Here is a 17,025-nt window from a genome sequence, read left to right on the forward strand (position 1 = left end):
AGGAAGGTCTGAGGAGGTGATTCCTTCTTAAAAATGTGCCTGCTTTTCCAGTTTCCCAAAGGCTCAAGGATTGCTTTTTATGTAATGTCGATTGATTTTTAAAATGTGTATTGTTTTTGATGTGGCCAGAGTCCCTCCCACTTTTTGAAACCGTTGTCCCATGCAGTGGTTGTGGCCATGCATGAGAAACAGCAGGTGGTGCCAGATGACAGATGGTGCGGGAGCCGTCCCGGTGGGAGGGGGCGCGATTGGAGCAGGCAGGCAGCTGCCAGATCTTCCCCGCTCGCTGGCGCCTCGCTCGCTCGCAGAAGCTCGGATCCAGACGCACGCAAGGCGCTGTCCTTCAGCACCACGGCTCGAGCTGGGGCGGGAGGACTCCTGTTTGTCCTCCTCCTCAAATTGGCTTGAATCTGCTCTGACCCCAAGAGTGCAGCACAGTAAGTAGGCATTTGTTTTTGTTGAAACCACTCCCCAATACCCTCTAAATCCTACCACCCGGTCCTCCCCACAGCAGCCTCGTTTTGTGGGGTAACATTCCATCAGCAGGATTGACAAGAGGAATTCAGTTGTGCTTGGCTTTTGAGGGTGGGGTACAAGCACTGTTTGACTTCCAAGGGAGCTGGAGAGGAATAAATGCGGGTTGTTTATTTAGTTGGCAATCTTGCAATATGGGGGCCGCTAACTTTCCATGGAACCAAAAAAAAAAAAAATGGCCCTCCGCTATTGAGGAAATGGAGGCATCCATGGCTGAATAACAGGATCAGCTCAAGCCAGCCTCTTTTTGTTTTATGAAATTGAACGTCATGTGCAGTCTACGTGTGATGTGAAGGGTACACCTGGAGACATTGAGTGAATGCATTGTCTTTTTTTGGGGGGGGGGTTTGCTGAAGGAAAGCTATGTAATGAAATAGCAACCAGGGTGGCGAGCTGAAATTTATCATACTGCAGGGGGACCCAGAATAATGGGATTTCGTTCTGCACTAAGAATAAGCTTTTCTCTGGGGTTATATGGATATTTCAGCTGTAGTGTTTGGGTATTTTTTAAGCTTGTATTTTTTTATGTAGGTCTGGGATTTTCCTTGTTTCCCCCAATTTGAGGGCTATTGAGCCCTGTGGGCAGGTGGCATGTTCTGATGATTAAAGAAGTTTTACTGGACAATGGGGATCATGTCAGGAAATCTAGCGGAAGATCAATGACTGATCACTAGATTGAAAGCCGCCCAAGTGGAGCTGTTGAGGACAGCGCAGTTTTCTCTGTCGCCAGCCCTCTCTCCCTGCCTCACCTCCTGCTGTAACCAGAACCCACTGCTTGCCTTAGGTCTGGGAAGAAAGGCGTGAGGATGGTGAAGCTGAACAGTAACCCTGGGGAGAAGGGCACCAAGCCACCTTCGGTGGAGGATGGCTTCCAGACCGTCCCCCTCATCACCCCCTTGGAGGTCAATCACTTACAGCTGCCTGCGCCGGAGAAGGTAAACGAGGTGCTCTTCCCTTCATCATCCCCCTAGCACCCCTATCCCAGGAAATAAAATGGCACGCAATCCCATCCCAATCCCTTTCTTTCCCCCATCAGCCATGGATGCCCCCTTTCTTGTAAAACATAGCTATTTTCTCCAGAGACCAGACATCTCTTGTATTATTTCAGATTTATGGTAAGTGTTTCTTCATTTTTTGGTTTGTGTCTATATGCTTGGGCAAGCAAATCAGGCTTTCCTTGTTAAAGTTTTGTCACAGCCGATGAATACAAATAAGCTTCTAGATAGTGACAGAGGAAAAACCTGCCTTGATTATTTTGGGAGGTGTTTCAAGAATTAACTGGTGTACATTTGAAGACAGAGAATTGGATTCAGTCCAACAAGCATTCAGTTTGCACCTGCTAAGGCCCTGTTCCCTATCTAGGAGTTGGTTATAAAAAGAAAAAAATTACAGAACACTTATTCAGTATGACAAATGAAAGTAATGTGTCATGGTGAATGCTGTACCTGAACATCACAAAGGCTCTGAGAGTGCATGGGTGGAACAAGCTAAATTCTGTTGAAGTGGGAAGAGGCTGGGGAGGGCTTGGGGATAGGACTGGGGGACAAGTTAGATAAGCTACAGAGGACATTTGGATTGGGACTTTAAAGGTGAGTAAGAACCTTCCAGGAAGACTATGGAGGGAGAGGCATTTGAGGCCAGCAGCACACATGTGCAAAGTGTGGGGAGCCTTGGGGACAGCATGCCTGGAGCAGAATGTCTCCGAGAGAGGCGTGGCTGGGGTGAGTGATGGCTGATGGCACATCTCCTGACATGGGAGTGGCCCATGAAGAATGGAGGTGGGCATTCATACAAAGGCGAGGGGTTGTCATCCTATGGGCACAGATGGGAGAAACAGTCATTCACTGCCCACCTGAGAGTGCTTGGGGTTTATAATGTGAGTTTTGGGCCATCATATGAGAGATTTGGAGGCAAAGGATGAAGAGTGAACAATGGATCATTCCATCTGTTTGATTTTTCTCATTGGCATCTCCAGGAGGGCACTGTGCGTCTTACCACTTGGCTCCATCCAATCCAGAGAGGAGGAGCCAAAGCTAGATAAAGAGCCTGCTGATTGGCTGGGGTTGAGTCATTTGTTTTGAAAGTGCAGAGGTTGTCAGTAGGAGATGGTGCTGGAGTGGGGTGGGGGGCAGACATGAGGATTTCTTGGGCCATTCTCAGAAACTGATAAAGCCTTTAAAAATAAATTTTGAACAAGAAGTTAGCACTCAAAATGTGAAGAGACGGGATTAATTTAGTCCTTGCTACATGCACATCAGATCTTCTCAGTTTTTTTTAAACATATCAGAATCATCAGATATTTTAAACCCCCTAATATCTAGACCACACCCTAGAACAATTTTATCAGAATCTCTGGGGTGAGACTCAGTGTCCATGTTAGTGAAATCTCCCTAAGACACTTCTATGTGCAGCTAAGGTTGAGAGTCGCTGTTTTAGATGTGCAGCGGCCCTGGGAATCAGGAATCATGCACTCTCATTTATAGGAACGTTTGGTGAGTTATCCAAGTTCACAGAAGGAGCCATGGAAGTGCTGGAATTGGAAGCCAGATATAAGTGGACCTGGGGAAGGAGGAGGGGAGTGTTTTCCTGGGGTTCTGTGAGGCTCACAGCTACAGCCTGCAGACCTGCGTTTCCTGGCAGTTGTGCAGAGAGAAGGGATTGTGATGGGGTCACTTTTCTTAACCTTGCACAAGCCTGCAGGTCATTCAGAGCTCACTGTGGTCTCTTTCCCCCTTACTCTTCCCATCCTGGTACTTTCTTTCCTCAGTGAAGGAGGAGACAGTCCTGATAAGCACTGAGTATTTAGTCCAGACATATCAGAAAGTTGTCCCAAAGGATGGCCAATAAATAAGCACCTTATCCCCACGATGGACATGCGTGTTTGTAAAAGGAAGCCATGAATCCTGAGACATGCAGTGGGTCCCAGTTTGCCTGCAAATCCCCACAGGGGCACATCCCTGCAGGGCCATACCACAGGCTCCCTCTGATGTTTATGACAATGTTTTTGCTGGGTGGACCTCAGGTTCCTCAAGTGAGCAGGATCCTGCCTACCTCACCATGGTCAGAATGAAGTTAGATGTGGTCTCACTCATAAAGCATCCGGCACAAAACTAACTATAAAAGAAAAATAGTTACAGTCATCAAGTACTTTTTAAATGTTAGAGGCTGTCTTCAGTCATCTGTAACACACACACATACACACACACACACACACACACATTTTTCTTCCATTTTCTCAATAGCTTAATAGAATATTGGAGTTGCAACTTTGATTTTTTTTTTTTTTTGTACTGGGGCTGAATCCAAGGCTTTGTACATGCAAGCAAGTACTAGATCACCAAGCGACAGTCCCAGCCCTTTGATTCACATTTTAAAAACGGAAACACAGAGCAGTAATGTAACTTCCCAAAGCAAAGAGCTGGTAAAGGCATCTTGGATGTAGAATCTGGAAAATGTTGTTCCAGAACCTTCCACTTCCACAGGAATGAGGAACAAGCTGGCCTGGGATTCCATAGATTTTGTCCCTGTCTCAAATTCAGTCATTCACCAGAGAGTGACTTGGTTTTCCTCCCACAGGTCTCTGTCTTCTCTGAGTGGGGAACTCTATTAACAGTTTTGTGTGCTAATATTTAGAGTTTATGATATTTACAAGAGCAAACATGCCTTCCCCCTGACATTAGGAAAAATGTATTAAAAGTGAATTCCCATGAAGAAGCCAAAGCTCTCTAAATGCTTAGGGTAGTATTGTGGTTACCCGTGTCTGAATCTCAAGTGGGATCACATCTTTTCTCCACCTTTCGCCAGCCTACCTTGACTAAGGACTGGAGTGGATTTCCCAAACTACACAGCCTCAGCCTCTCTGAGTGTGAGACAGGGAGGTAATGTTAAGACTCACCTCCCAGGGATGTGGAGGAGGTGACGTAAGCCCCAGTGTGGTTTTAACCCTTTGATTAGATCCCAGTCATATGGTAACTATTTGAAGCTGAAATGTTTTGGGGGATTCAACATTGAAGTTATTGAGTCCAGTGTTAAATCAAGGTTTTTCTCTTTGGAAAATGTAAAATATGGAATGAGCTTGGTGTATAAAACTCAAAATTATCTTTGGATTCATTCACTAAATAATCTCGAGTAGCATGGAGTGTGAACATCAGGAGGAAATAAAATTGGGAGGCTCAACAGAGAGAATGAGGTCTTTAGCCTGTTTTCTCTTACTATAACACAATACCTGAGGCTTGGAACTTCATAAAGAAAAGAGGCTTATTTAGCTTACTAGCTCACTGTTTTGGGGTTGGAAGTTCAAACAGCATGGTGCCAGCTGTGACTGTGTCACAACTTGTTGGATGGCATCATGGTGGTCACATGTGTGAGGGAACATCACAGAGAGAAAGCAGGAGAGATCCAGGAACCAGATGTACTCACAACTCTCTCAGGAGTTAACTGGGGCCCAGGAGAACTACCTTCATCCCTTCTGCTGGCAGCACCTCCTGACCTGGCCTTTCACCAGGGCCCACCTCTTAGAGACCTTGCCACTGGCCACCTGGCTGTGCTGAGTTCTCAGTTTCCATCACATGCGTCTTTTGGGATACCCTTGACCATATCCAGACCATAGCAATGGGCTTGTCTGGGCCGAGCTGGCCTCTGCTGTCTGGCTTTCAGTTCATCTCCTCAGCGGCTGTGTGGAGTAGCTTCAGGCACCCATTCTGCTGGTGGGGACACCAGGCCCAGGTCGGTGCAGCGACTGTCAGAGTGGGAGAGCCCGGGGAAACCCAGCACACCAGGCACTCCAGCAGTCTCCTTTGTGATGCTGAGAAGCATGTCCATGGCCACTGCTCCTCCTGAGCTCCCTCCCAGGAAGGCTCCTGGGTCCACAGGTGGGGCCTGGGTGGTTCCCCAGAGACGACACCCCCACCTCCAGGGTTCTTTCTTGTCCAGTGCCCACCACTGTCCTCTGCCTCGTGGGTGGTCCCTGCCCCTTCTCTCTGCACTGCCCTGGGCCTCCCCAGAGCTGTGGCCAGTTGATCTCCCTTGGAACCCCTTGCAGTCCCTCTTTACCACATGATGTCGCCCTCAAGCCCTTACCTTACCAGCCCGCCACCACCTCTCTGCCAGCGCTCCTTCCCTCTGTTCCTGCTCCACACCTAGAACTCAGCGTGCCACGGCCTCTCGCACAGCGCTTCTCAACAGCGTCGCTTTGTCTCCAGGGGGGACAGGTGCGGTTGTCAGAACTGGAGGGGTGATTCTCCTGGCAGCACTGAGTAGAGGCCCAGGAATGCTGCTTAATATCCTGCAGAGCACATGGTGGCTCGCCCTGTGCCCCACAGAATTATCCTGCCCCAAATGCCAACCATCCCGAGGGCTGATAAACCCTTTCCTGGAGTTGTCCGGAGTGTCCCTGTTCTGTGCCTCCTCCTCCTGGAGCACGCCCCTCCTTCTGGGTGGAATGCGCCTCTCACCCTTACTCTACCCGTAAGACAGAAGCTCTCCTGGTGCCCGGCTCTGACCACCCATGAGTACGGCCATGGCTCCATGTAGCGCTCTTATAGCCATCCAGCCACCTGTCCCCTCCACCTCCACCCGTCAGTCACTTGCTCCTCTAGCCATCCAGCTGTCCACCCACCCACCCAGTCACGCAGTCAGAAAACCTTGTTGTGTGCTTTCTTCGCACCAAGCGCTGTGCTAGGCCACATGTGTGCAGCCACGAAAGCGTCAGGGAGCTCCGAGTCTGGAGGGAGAGAGGGACTCTAAACAAGCCATCGCACAAATGGAAGTGCAGATGCAGACTGTAGAAGGGCCATAAAGGATAAGGTGCTTCCTGGAAGAGGGAGTAAAGCTGAGAGGGCTGATTGTGTAGGAGGGTGGCTGGGAGCTCTGCGGTTCCTTGTGGAATCCCGGCTGAGACCCTGCACGGGGAGTCGGGGTAGGGGGACCAGCGAGCAGCAGTCACCGAGGAGGATGGGGGACACACTGGGGAGCTGGGCTGGCTGAGACACTGAGGGGGATGCTCAGCAGAGGGGTGAGGGGGCTCTGGCTCCGTGGGGCCTGGCGCATGGTTTTGGAAGTTCAGGGCAGGAGGGCGGCGGCCCAGGGTTCTGTCTTAGGAAGGTGATGCTGGCTGCCTCGGGCACAGGGGAATGCAGGACAGGGTCTGTCTCCTGCCTGATCCTCAGGCTTCTTCCTCTTTCCTTCCAATTGTTCTCCACACAGTGCCAGACAGTTACCCCAAACAGGTGACTTATTTCCTGCAGCGGTCACACAGTGGGTGGTGGGGGAAGAGAAAAGAGCAGATGGCACAAGCCAGCTAGGAGGTCACTGCTGAGCTCACCATGGGGGACAGGGCCCCGGGAGAGGGGAGGTGATGCACTTATTGAGACTTGGTACCAGGTTGGCTGTGGGGAGGATTTGATCTCTCTGCTCCGTTTGCCCCCAGACTTGAGGACACTGGCTTTGTGTCATCTCAGTAGCCCACTGACACATGGTGGCCCTTGGGAAATGCTGCCTGAAAAAGACCCCTTCCCCATCTGGCTTAACCCGGGCTCAGTTTCTACCCTTGACCAGCGGGGACACAGACTCAAAGCTCAGCAGTTGAGGGGCTTTCTCTGAATCATGGGAGCAAGATCTTGAAAAACTGGGACGTGAACTGGTAGACACCCAATTCCAGAACATGCACCTGGGGCCTGTGGTTTCTCTGTGTCCCTCCACCAGCTCAGAGAGCCCTACACCTCTCTGTGAGGTTGCTCCCATTGTCCCCACTTTACAGATGCAGAAGTAGTCTCGCAGAGTTGGCCTGGTGTCCTAGGATACACATGAGAAGATGGTGCAGCCAGGATCTGCACACAGGCGTGCTGGGCAGTGTCCAGGAGTGGACGGCAGGTCTGCAGAGAGCAAAGCCGTCAGGACAGCCCCTGGTGGCAAAGCCCAGGGAACCATGGAGAGGCAGGCCAGCTGCAGGGCCCCGGGCAGGCATCCCGGAAAAGGTCAGCTCACCAGCTTGTGAGGAATGCAGACTTTCAGAGGCCAGTTTTTGGTGTCTCTCATGCTCACATTTTGTGTGGTGGATCGAGTGCACTTTCTAGTTCTACAAAGTGAGTTTAGATCTCAGCTAAGCCATCCACTTACTATGTGGCTTTAGGTAAATTGCTCACTCTCTCTGGGCTTTGCGTAGTTTTCAATTGCAAATTGATCATGGTATCTAAGCAGCAGGGTTCCTGTCAGGAAATAGACATGACCGCTGTCTCCTAGCCCTGGCTCAGGGCCTGGCCCAGAGAGAGCTCACTGATGGATTTCTTTTCTTTCACTGGACACCAGATCATGTCCACTGAAGGGAATTTTGTTAGGAGACTGTAAAAGTGAAGCATGCTGGGAATGACAAGGTCTCAGGGGACAGTGTCTGGAGCTGTGTGGTCTGCGGCTCTTCGGGGGGGTTTGAAGGATACTGGGCAGAGGGGATGGCCACTCTCCTCCCTGAAGCCTCTGTGCCTTCTCCGCCCTTCCCTTGCTTCTTTCTCTCCCTGAGACACAGGATCAGAGAAATGTCAGCCTTTCCCCAGGGAGCCTCAGAAGGGCACCTCTCTGCAGGTCCAGTCCCCAGGGCCCCCCATCTTCAGAGACTCTCAGCACACATGCTGGGGCCAAGGCCCTGGCAAGGCGGCTCCTGCAAGTAGATAAAAATGACCAATAATCATGTCAAACTTTTTCTAGAATTTAAAATCTCAATTTTATGTGTGGCTGGGGTTGTGGCTCAGCGACAGAGCGCTCGCCTAGCACATCGAGGCCCTGGGTTCGATCCTCAGCACCACATAGAAATAAATAAAAATAAAAGGATATTACTGTCCAACTACAACTAAAAAAACAAATATTAAAAAAAATAAAATCACAATTAAAAAAATATAAACAGATTGTTTACGTATCAGATTGGCAAGAGAATTTATTTTACAGAACATTTAAAAAATAATATCCAGCATTGATAACGCTGGGGACACATCCGACTTCAGTCCACTCTTGTTGGTTATATAACTCGATGCGATATTTTTCAGAAAGTGTTTTGGCATTGTTTATAGAATTCAAACTCTTTAGACCATTGGACTGATAAGCTTCCTGTGGTGGGAGTTCATTCCAAGGGCATCTGTTCTTACGTATGCAAAACCATATGTATGTATGCAGAGGTTTAAAAATCATCTGTATTTTAACTGGGAAGAACTCGGGCTCTTCCGTGGGAGGGCTGTTCCAGGGGACTCCGGTGCTGGACGTGGAAGACTAGGCAGCGGTTGTGGGAGGGAGGTACAGTCCTCATGCTCATGTGGGACAAAGGCAGAACTTCAGAGAGTGCCGTGGAGGGATCCCCTGTGGAACATGCACAGTGTGTGTATGTTTTATTGTTTTCTAAGAAGTTTATTTGTGATTGACATGATAATTGCAAATATTCACGAGGTACAGTGGGATGTTTTTAACACGTTTGTGTTGTCTAATGATAACACACAATGGAATATTATTCAGCAATAAAAAGGAAGAGATCCTGTCATTTGTGATAACATGGACAAATCTGAAGGACTTTATGTGTATATATGTTATATTCTTATAGTTCATAAAACTGTTTCAACAAGAAGCTGTTAAATGCTTGGGAAACAGAGATGGGGTGGGTGGGGTCCATTTGAAGATTCTATCTTATAGTTTTAATTTTTTTTTAACCATGAACTTGTATCAGATTTTTGTTTCAACCCCTGTCCCCATTTTACAGATGGTGAAACAGACTGGGAGAGCTTGGTGTTGCTTGCTCACTTTGACTCTGTCCACCATGGAATGGACCAGTGTCCCTGTAGGTACAGGGAGGCGTTCTAGCAGCATAGTTTGAATTCAGATGCTAACCCTACCCACTGTTTGCTGTGTGACCTTGGGCAAGGTTACTCACCACTCTGAGTCTCCTTTTCCTCATGAGAATAACATTTTCATCTAAGAATTGTTTTAAGGGATAAAACGAAAGCAATGCCTGCCAAATGTTCATCACAGTAACTGCTTAAAGCAAAGCTGTTACTATTGTTGATGTTATTATCAGTGTTATTATCATCATCAATTCAGTCCTAAGAGGAAGTCTTCTCTTCCTGGAGAGCATAGTGCTAGCCCCAGGCAGCAAGAGGGAGTGGGCTATGAAGTGCCCTGGGCCTCTGGACCACAGACGACCCTCAGAGAGTCCCTCATCTTGCCCTGTACTTTCATTGCCATAGAATTGAGCCACAGACTTCTTGGGGCAGACGGTCCATTTGCGGCCACGCTGGCCAAGCTTTCCTTTGGCCTCTGAGAAAGCCAAGCCCAGCAAGGGAGAGGCTGGACTGGGAGCTGCAGGTTCCTGTGAGCAGCCTGTTTTTGACTCAGTCCCTCCCGTGGCCTGTGCCACACCCCTCCCGTCTCTGGGCTCCGTATCCCTGACTGTGAGTTGGGGGGTAGGGGTATGTGACCTCGCTGAGGCCAAGGTCCTTTGTGTGCCAACCTTGTGCCTGCGTTTCCTGCTCAGTAGCAAGCTCCAGGGGCCAGGGAAAGACTCAACCCACAGAGAGAGCGGTGCTGAGGGACAGGGCAGGACGTGGGGAGTGCCCGAGGGGACGGAAACCATCTGGGCAACTCGCCTCTCTCTTCTGAGATAAGACGATTGCTCCCCACATTCAACAGCGTGAGTGGGGCCCTGTCATGCTCAGGCCCCGCAGGTCAGCGCACAGGTGTGAGCGGGCACTTGGAGCTGACCTCAGGTTCAAGTCTGAGCCCTGCCTCCTAGTGGCCATGTGAGGGTCATCTCTGCTCTCAGATGCTGGTTCCTCGTTGGCACAGTGGGTGTGATGACCACCGTTCCCCAGGGAGTGAGTGCGAGGGCTCACTGCTCTACAGGATTGTGACGCTTTGGCCCCTGGCCAGGCACCTGGTGTCTAAGGACGTACGTGGTTCACAGCCAAGAGCCTGGGAAGCCTGCGCTTGCACACCCGCTGCACCCGTTACCAGTCGGTCCGTCCTGAGGAGGTGACTGACCTCACCAGGACAATGGGAAGAAGAGCGTGATGTTCGATGAGAGACCTCAGGATCAGAGGACGTGCTCCGGGAAGTCTTGAGAATAAAGTGAATCCTCTTGGGTGGGCCGCCCGGCGTGGGGCTGGCGCCTGGTGGGTGCTCAGCGGCCGGTGGCGCTTTGTCCTGCCCTGAACCTCTCTCTGCAGCAGGGAGGAGCTGAGGCCATGGCGTGGATCTATTTTTGGCCAGTGCAAGTCTAGCTCCAGCTCTTTAAAACACAATCTGGCCCCTTGTCAGCACTTGGACACTTTTATTTATCGTCCCTGCCAATCCCAGGGCCTCTCCACGTGGGGACCTCTTCATTATTGATACTCCTGGGAAGTAGTATTTTAAATTTTTATGATCTGTACTTTGCGCCATCTGAGCCACCCTGTGTCATTAGCCTTGCCAGAGAGGGGGGTGGGTGCAGCCAGATGAGGGTCCTTCTGGGGTGAATGATTCATCCCCTTTAACACAACACCAATGACGTTAAATCACGCTCCTCCCATTAGCAGCCGACAGGACAATGGGGAGTGAAAGGGTAAATATGAACAGAAACCAGATTGTTCCTTGGCCCCCACACAGTGATGTTGAAACCTGGGGTTTCGTTTTCCAAATACCTAAAACCAGGATTCCAGTAATAAAGCGACCAAGGAGGATGTTCCCTCTTCTCTCCCCACCCCCACCCCACCTCCGCTCATTTCTGTCATAAATCAAGGAGCTCACGGCTCTGTTTTGTTCCATTTTTTTGTTTTGTTTTTATTTTTTACTGTAGGGGAAATATAAAGGCCCAGCATAGAGCCTTTCTTAGCAATTTTTTTTTTCTTTTCTCTCTCTCTCTTTGCTTACGCAAGCTGATTCCTCCAAGGTACAAAGGGTAACGATGGGTTAACGTTTCTCATGTTTTCCACTTTATGGTGCAATTTTTTTTTTTCTGTATCTTTATATAAAGAAGGTAAGTGTCCTGGCCTCACTCCATAGGGACAAAGCACCAAGGTCCCTGCAAACCCTGACAGCTGGTGGATTCCAGAAAATCACAGGACTGTACCCCCTGTTCCTGGCCCCCATCTTGGGGCTCTCCATGGTGCTTGAGCTGTCTCTGCAGGATGCACACCTGGAACCCATTCCCTGGTTTTTCCTTCTGTACCCCCATCCCCATGAATCCTCAGGGTTCTTCACTGGGTTCAGGGCCTCTGGCTTCAGCTGTCACTCCCTCCCCTTGCTGCCCGGGTCCCTGGCGGATCAGAGCTGTGTCTGAGATGCACCCGCCCTACTCAGCCTCCTGGGTGTCTCTGAAGGTTTGTGAAATCGCAGTCCCTTGGCCTGAAAAGAACTTCAGCCGGGGTTGGAGAGGCGTGAGTGGAGACAAGGAAGCTGACCCGTGCCAAGGTGCTCGGAGGGATGAGCGGGGCCCTGGGCTGAGGGAGGCAGGGTGGTCGGGCACATGGGCGACTCAGGAGGAAGTTCTGATGAGAACTGGGAACTCCAAGGGAGAGATCATGAGAGAGTTCTGTCCTTCATTTGGTTAGACAACGGGATGATCCTGCTGCCATGGTCTGAGCTGAGCCTTCTGTAGGCGTGAAACCTCTGAGGCAAGGCTGCTGGGGATCGTGGTCAGGGCCCGAGAGCTCGACTGTGGCCGTGGTAATTTTAGGTGCATGGATCCCAGGGCAGATGTCCAGTAGGGAAAACTGAGTGCTGGGTGGGATCTGAGTGCTGACATACAGCTGAGTCACAGACAGCAAGATGGACAGGGCAGTGACAGCCGGAGTGGTGAGAACCTCAGAGGAGGCTTGTAGGACAGGAGAGTGGCCATGGCCGAGCCCTGATCAGTCCAGACGTTGAGAGATCAGGTGGAGGGCCTGAGGAGGCCTCGTCAGCGTGGTAGGAGGGGAACCCAGAGAAAGAGTGCCGTGGACCTGAAGGAAGGGAAGGTCTCATGGAAGAGGGGAAACAGGCCTGTCCACTATAGACACTTCTTGACTAACGATGGGGCTGTGTCCCTTTAACCATTGTAAGTTGAAAATATAAGTCAGACATATAAGCTACTTGACCTACCCGACACCGAAGCTTAGCAGCACAGTACGCTGCAGGGTATGGCCATCTCCCCTCCCCCGCCGGTGGCCGAAAGGGAGCTCTGGCTAGCTGCCACGGTCCAGCATAGAGCGTCCAGTATTGTTGGCTTGGGAAAGGATCAAAATTCAAAATTTGAGGTGTGGTCTCTACTGAATGTGTGCTTCACTTCCACACACTCCTCAGTGAGTGATCGATGGTCCGTCTCAGACCAACGTAAGCGGGAGATGATCTGTCCTGCAGAAACGCAGAGAGGATGAGGGTAGGCACTGTCCATTCTGCCCCAGCAAGTGGGCCTTGGGAATGGCGCTGGGTCTCTATGGGGCTAACACTTCTGCAGGGACAAAGGGGAAGCCCTGCACAGGGGCTGGGTTGCTCCTGGGGCTGGTGTGCTTAGCTAGAAAGGAGCAATGACCAGGACTCACATGACTTAAGGCACCCCCCCCCACACCCGACCCGGGGCCTGTGTTTGGGATCTTTGGTTTCAGAAGTGACAATAGCTAAAGTCAAAAGAAGTGTTTTCTTTAGAAAGTCACTCAGATCATAAGCAGCATTTCATAAAAGTTTTGGGAAACGCCAGATGTGGATTAGAAGAGAGGATTATGGCCCTAACCCTGCAGCCCCTACGGCGAATGGTGAACGGCATGTGATGCCATTTAAGGTGCACACTTATATACATAGTATACATAGTTATAAGCCGCTAATAGTGAAATGACACAGTGTATATGTACCTTTGTGTCTGATTTCTTCTGTATAATCCAATGTCCGTGAGGCTTACCCGTGTGCATGTGGGATTGTTGAGTGGTGTCCTGTTTTATGAATAAAGTCAACGTCTCCATTCTCCTGCCAACAGACATTTGAGTTGTTCCCAGTTTGGGGCTTTTATGAGCAAAGCTTCACCAAATATTCCTGGGCACATCGTTCAGTAGATCTGTTGTAGTTTTTTTGAGCTGACTTTTTTGCTGACATCTCGGAAACCTATTGATTTTGGTATACTTATTTAGTATTTGGCGATCTTACTGGATTCTAATAGCTTTTCAGTTGATTTTCTTGGGTTTTCTTGGAACACATTTGTATCAGATAGAAAGCTTTTAGTCTCAAGCAATAGAAAAACCCAATCCAAATTGGATCAAATCCCAATGAGTATGTGTTTGCTCCCATAACTGTAGAGCTTGGCACGGGGCTGGCTTCAGGCAAGGTGTGGTCCAGCAGGCAGATGGTACCAGGGCCCATGTCCACTCTGGGTTTCCCTCAGCTCCGCCCTCCCTCCCTTACTGCCTTTGTCCTCCTTCTGGTCCCTTTAGAGCTCTTGTCCAGAGGTAAATTTCACAAGTATCAACGATGGCTACAGCAGTTGCAGAACAGGCCTCCCTACACCATTCAAAGGAAAGTACATTCAGAATGTAGATCTGACTTGGTCCCCAGTCAATGCTGCCCATCTCATTGGTCAAATCAGACAACATGCCAATGTTTGAGCCAATGAAACGGCCTGGTTATTGGGACAGCACTCCCTGATTGGCTCAGGGAGTGCTGTCCCAATAACTCAGCCCAACGAGGCCCATCCTTGAGATATTCCCAGAGAGGCGAAACTCCCACAAACCCCTTGGCTGCCGCACAGTAGGACAGCAGGGAATTGCTGAAGGAGTGGCAGGGAGCTTTGGATCGGAGAAGAACCTGGGTGCCAGAGAAGCCCCTCCGAGTGGTTATCCTTTCGACGACAATCAGGGTGATCCTGCCTATGGTTCTTACCCATTATCCCATCCCAACATCGAGGGTCTTGGTCCAGCCTTCCGACTCCCCGCCTTGGCAGGACACGGGGGTCCTTCAACTCTCACAGATGAATGGAAACAGCTGTGCGCTTTCTGGGAAGCTCTGGGAGGGACGCTGGTGTAGCCGGGTGGTGGGAGGGCTCCTTAATGGCTGATGTGGGCCATGGAGATGCTGGAGCCAGCCTGATGGCTGGGTTGGACGGGAAGGGGACACCAAGAGGTGGCTGAGCTGCGCTTGGCGGCACGGGAGGCTGGTGGTCTTCTAGTGCTGTGTGACGTGTTGCCAGTTTTGTTGCAGCCAGCATGCACATGTGTGGCCTTTCAAGGTCGTAGGTCAGAAGTCCAAGTGCTCCTTAGCTTGGTCCTCGCCCCACCGGGGCCTCCGGGTGTGACGTCGAGGTGTGGCTGGGCTGCGTGCTTGCCCATGCTGGGTCCTCTTCCAGGCCCTTTTGAGTCATTGGCAGGATTCGGTTCCTCCTTTCCCCAGAAGCCCTCCTCGGACGGTGCCTGCACCACGTTCCTTTTAAAAAAAAGCCAAAGTTCTGGTTTTGTTATTTGGAGGAGGCTGTGAAGAGAGTTGGGCCCAGAGGTGACATTTACCTCTGGACAAGAGCTCTGAAGGGGCTCTGTGTGGGCTGGACCTCTCTGATCAACACAGGCAGCACCCCACATAGCCGTCCAGGACACAGAAGTGTCCCCCACCCCTCCTGTGGAGCTGCGCCGAGTTTATGGCACACCTCATGGACCCTAGAGAACATTTTTCAGACAAGAAGTCTTTCTCCAGTCAATACATCTGACTGTTCAGGGAGTGTGATGGGATTTTCAGTGAAAATCTGCTTATTTAAGCTATAATGAGAATTAAGGGTGAATTTGGTTAGCAGATTATTTCTTTTAGCTGTGGGGCTGAGGACAAGTGACTTGGCATCTCTGAGCTTCAGTTTCCTTATCAGGAGAATGGGAGCAGCGGTGGTAGTTAGGCAAGGTACATGAAGTTCTCGCATATAACTAAATGGTTTAAAATATCAACCCTTTTCGTTTCATTTAACTCTCATAGGAATCTCATTACAAGGGGATATGGTTAGGGTGATGATTCTTATGCATATTTTCAGGTGAGAGCCTGAGGCTCTGTTTCCGTGTCCCTCACTGTGCCGCAGCACCTGGCAACAGTTACTGATTACCTGTCAGGTCCCCTTTCCTTCCACGGCCTGCGCTGTGGGATGGAGTTCCATAAATGTCTTGTCAGGTTGACAGCATATCTTGGTAACAGATGAACTACCTCTGCAAAAACAGTCAAGACTTCAGAAAAATAAGAAGATACAATAGATTGAGCACGCATCTATATTTTTTCTTTTGGCAAGTCCCCAAATCAAATTGGAATTAAGAATGTGTGCCAAGGTTCAGGGGTAGGATGTCCATCAGAACTTGTTTACACAACCCGAACTTTGGAAAAACCTTGATGGTCAAAGGCCAATTGTGATCTACATATGTAGTAAAATATTAAAAGGCTTGCTGAAGGTCTGGGGGCGTAGCTCAGTGGTTGAGAGCTTGCCTAGCCTGTGCTTGGTCCTGGGCTCCTTCCCCAGCACTGAAAAAAGAAAGAAAGAAAGAAAGAAAGACAGAAAAGAAATCGTACATTTTTCTACACTGGAAAACTAGGAAAAAGCTACAGTGTTGCCTGATAAAAGCAGATTATAAGATAGATCATGAAGTATGACTCATTTTACAAAAGCAGGATACGTGTTTTCCTAGGTAGCAAATGTATTTGATCTAGGCACACACACACACACACACACACACACACACACACACCACACAGAAACACCTGGAATGATACCACCAAACCTCTCCCCTGTGTGGTGATGGGGAAGTACGGGTGATTGGAATGTTCTCTTGTGTGTGTTTGTTTGGGAGGGAAGGTTCTCCATTTCTCCATCTTATGCATGGATAATAGACCCTAGTTACTAGGAAGGGGAGGGGGAGGGAAGCCCCGTGGTCTCTGGGTGCTAATGCCAGCTCTCATTGCAGGTGATCGTGAAGACCAGGACGGAGTATCAGCCGGAACAGAAGAACAAAGGGAAGTTCCGGGTGCCGAAGATCGCCGAGTTCACGGTCAGTGTCTCCGGGTGTCCGGGTAACGGGCGGGGTGGCTGCAGCCTGCTCAGCATGCTGTGGTGGAGCAGGTACCACTGCCCCACGGGAAAGGGATAGGCCACCTCTGAGGACTTCTCCAAGCCACACCGGCTCCAGCAAGGTGCACAATGGAAGGGCAAGGGCCTCCTCGGGCCTTGTATTCCAGAAGGTTCTGATGCACCTGAGAATTGGCAAGTGCCTCTTTGTTCCTGCCATGTTCCTGCCCCCTTCTTCCTGCTCTTTCAGAGTCCTCAGGAAACACAGTGGAAACTCATCAAGTTTGTGGTTGCAACAAATGCGAAGAAAAAGGGTTTCTTGGTGGTAGAAACCCAGGGGTTGGTTGTCTAGTTCTTGGTGGAGGGTCCCGCGAAGTCGCTGGTGAACTCCTGTTGCTGGCTGTGGGGAGTCGCATCTCGGGCCACGAGAGATGCAGGGAAGTCGCATCTCGGGCCGCAAAGCCTGCAGAGATGCAGGGAAGCCCTGTAGTGGG

General features: G+C 50.2%; 1 protein-coding gene across 1 annotated transcript in view; it reads left to right on the top strand.

Moving 5' to 3' along the window:
* Nucleotides 1-251: 251 nt before the first annotated feature.
* Nsg2 (neuronal vesicle trafficking associated 2) overlaps nt 252-17,025 on the top strand; it is a 53,808-nt gene continuing 37,034 nt past the window's right edge. The window contains exons 1-3 of the mRNA XM_005334107.4: nt 252-437; nt 1,319-1,469; nt 16,431-16,514. Coding sequence (XP_005334164.1) covers nt 1,341-1,469; nt 16,431-16,514 — 213 coding nt within the window. The 5' untranslated portion in view covers nt 252-437; nt 1,319-1,340. The remainder of the gene's footprint in view (nt 438-1,318; nt 1,470-16,430; nt 16,515-17,025) is intronic.

The sequence above is a fragment of the Ictidomys tridecemlineatus genome, chromosome 1 (genome assembly GCF_052094955.1).
Source record: "Ictidomys tridecemlineatus isolate mIctTri1 chromosome 1, mIctTri1.hap1, whole genome shotgun sequence".
In the NCBI taxonomy this organism is placed as follows: Eukaryota; Metazoa; Chordata; class Mammalia; order Rodentia; family Sciuridae; genus Ictidomys; species Ictidomys tridecemlineatus.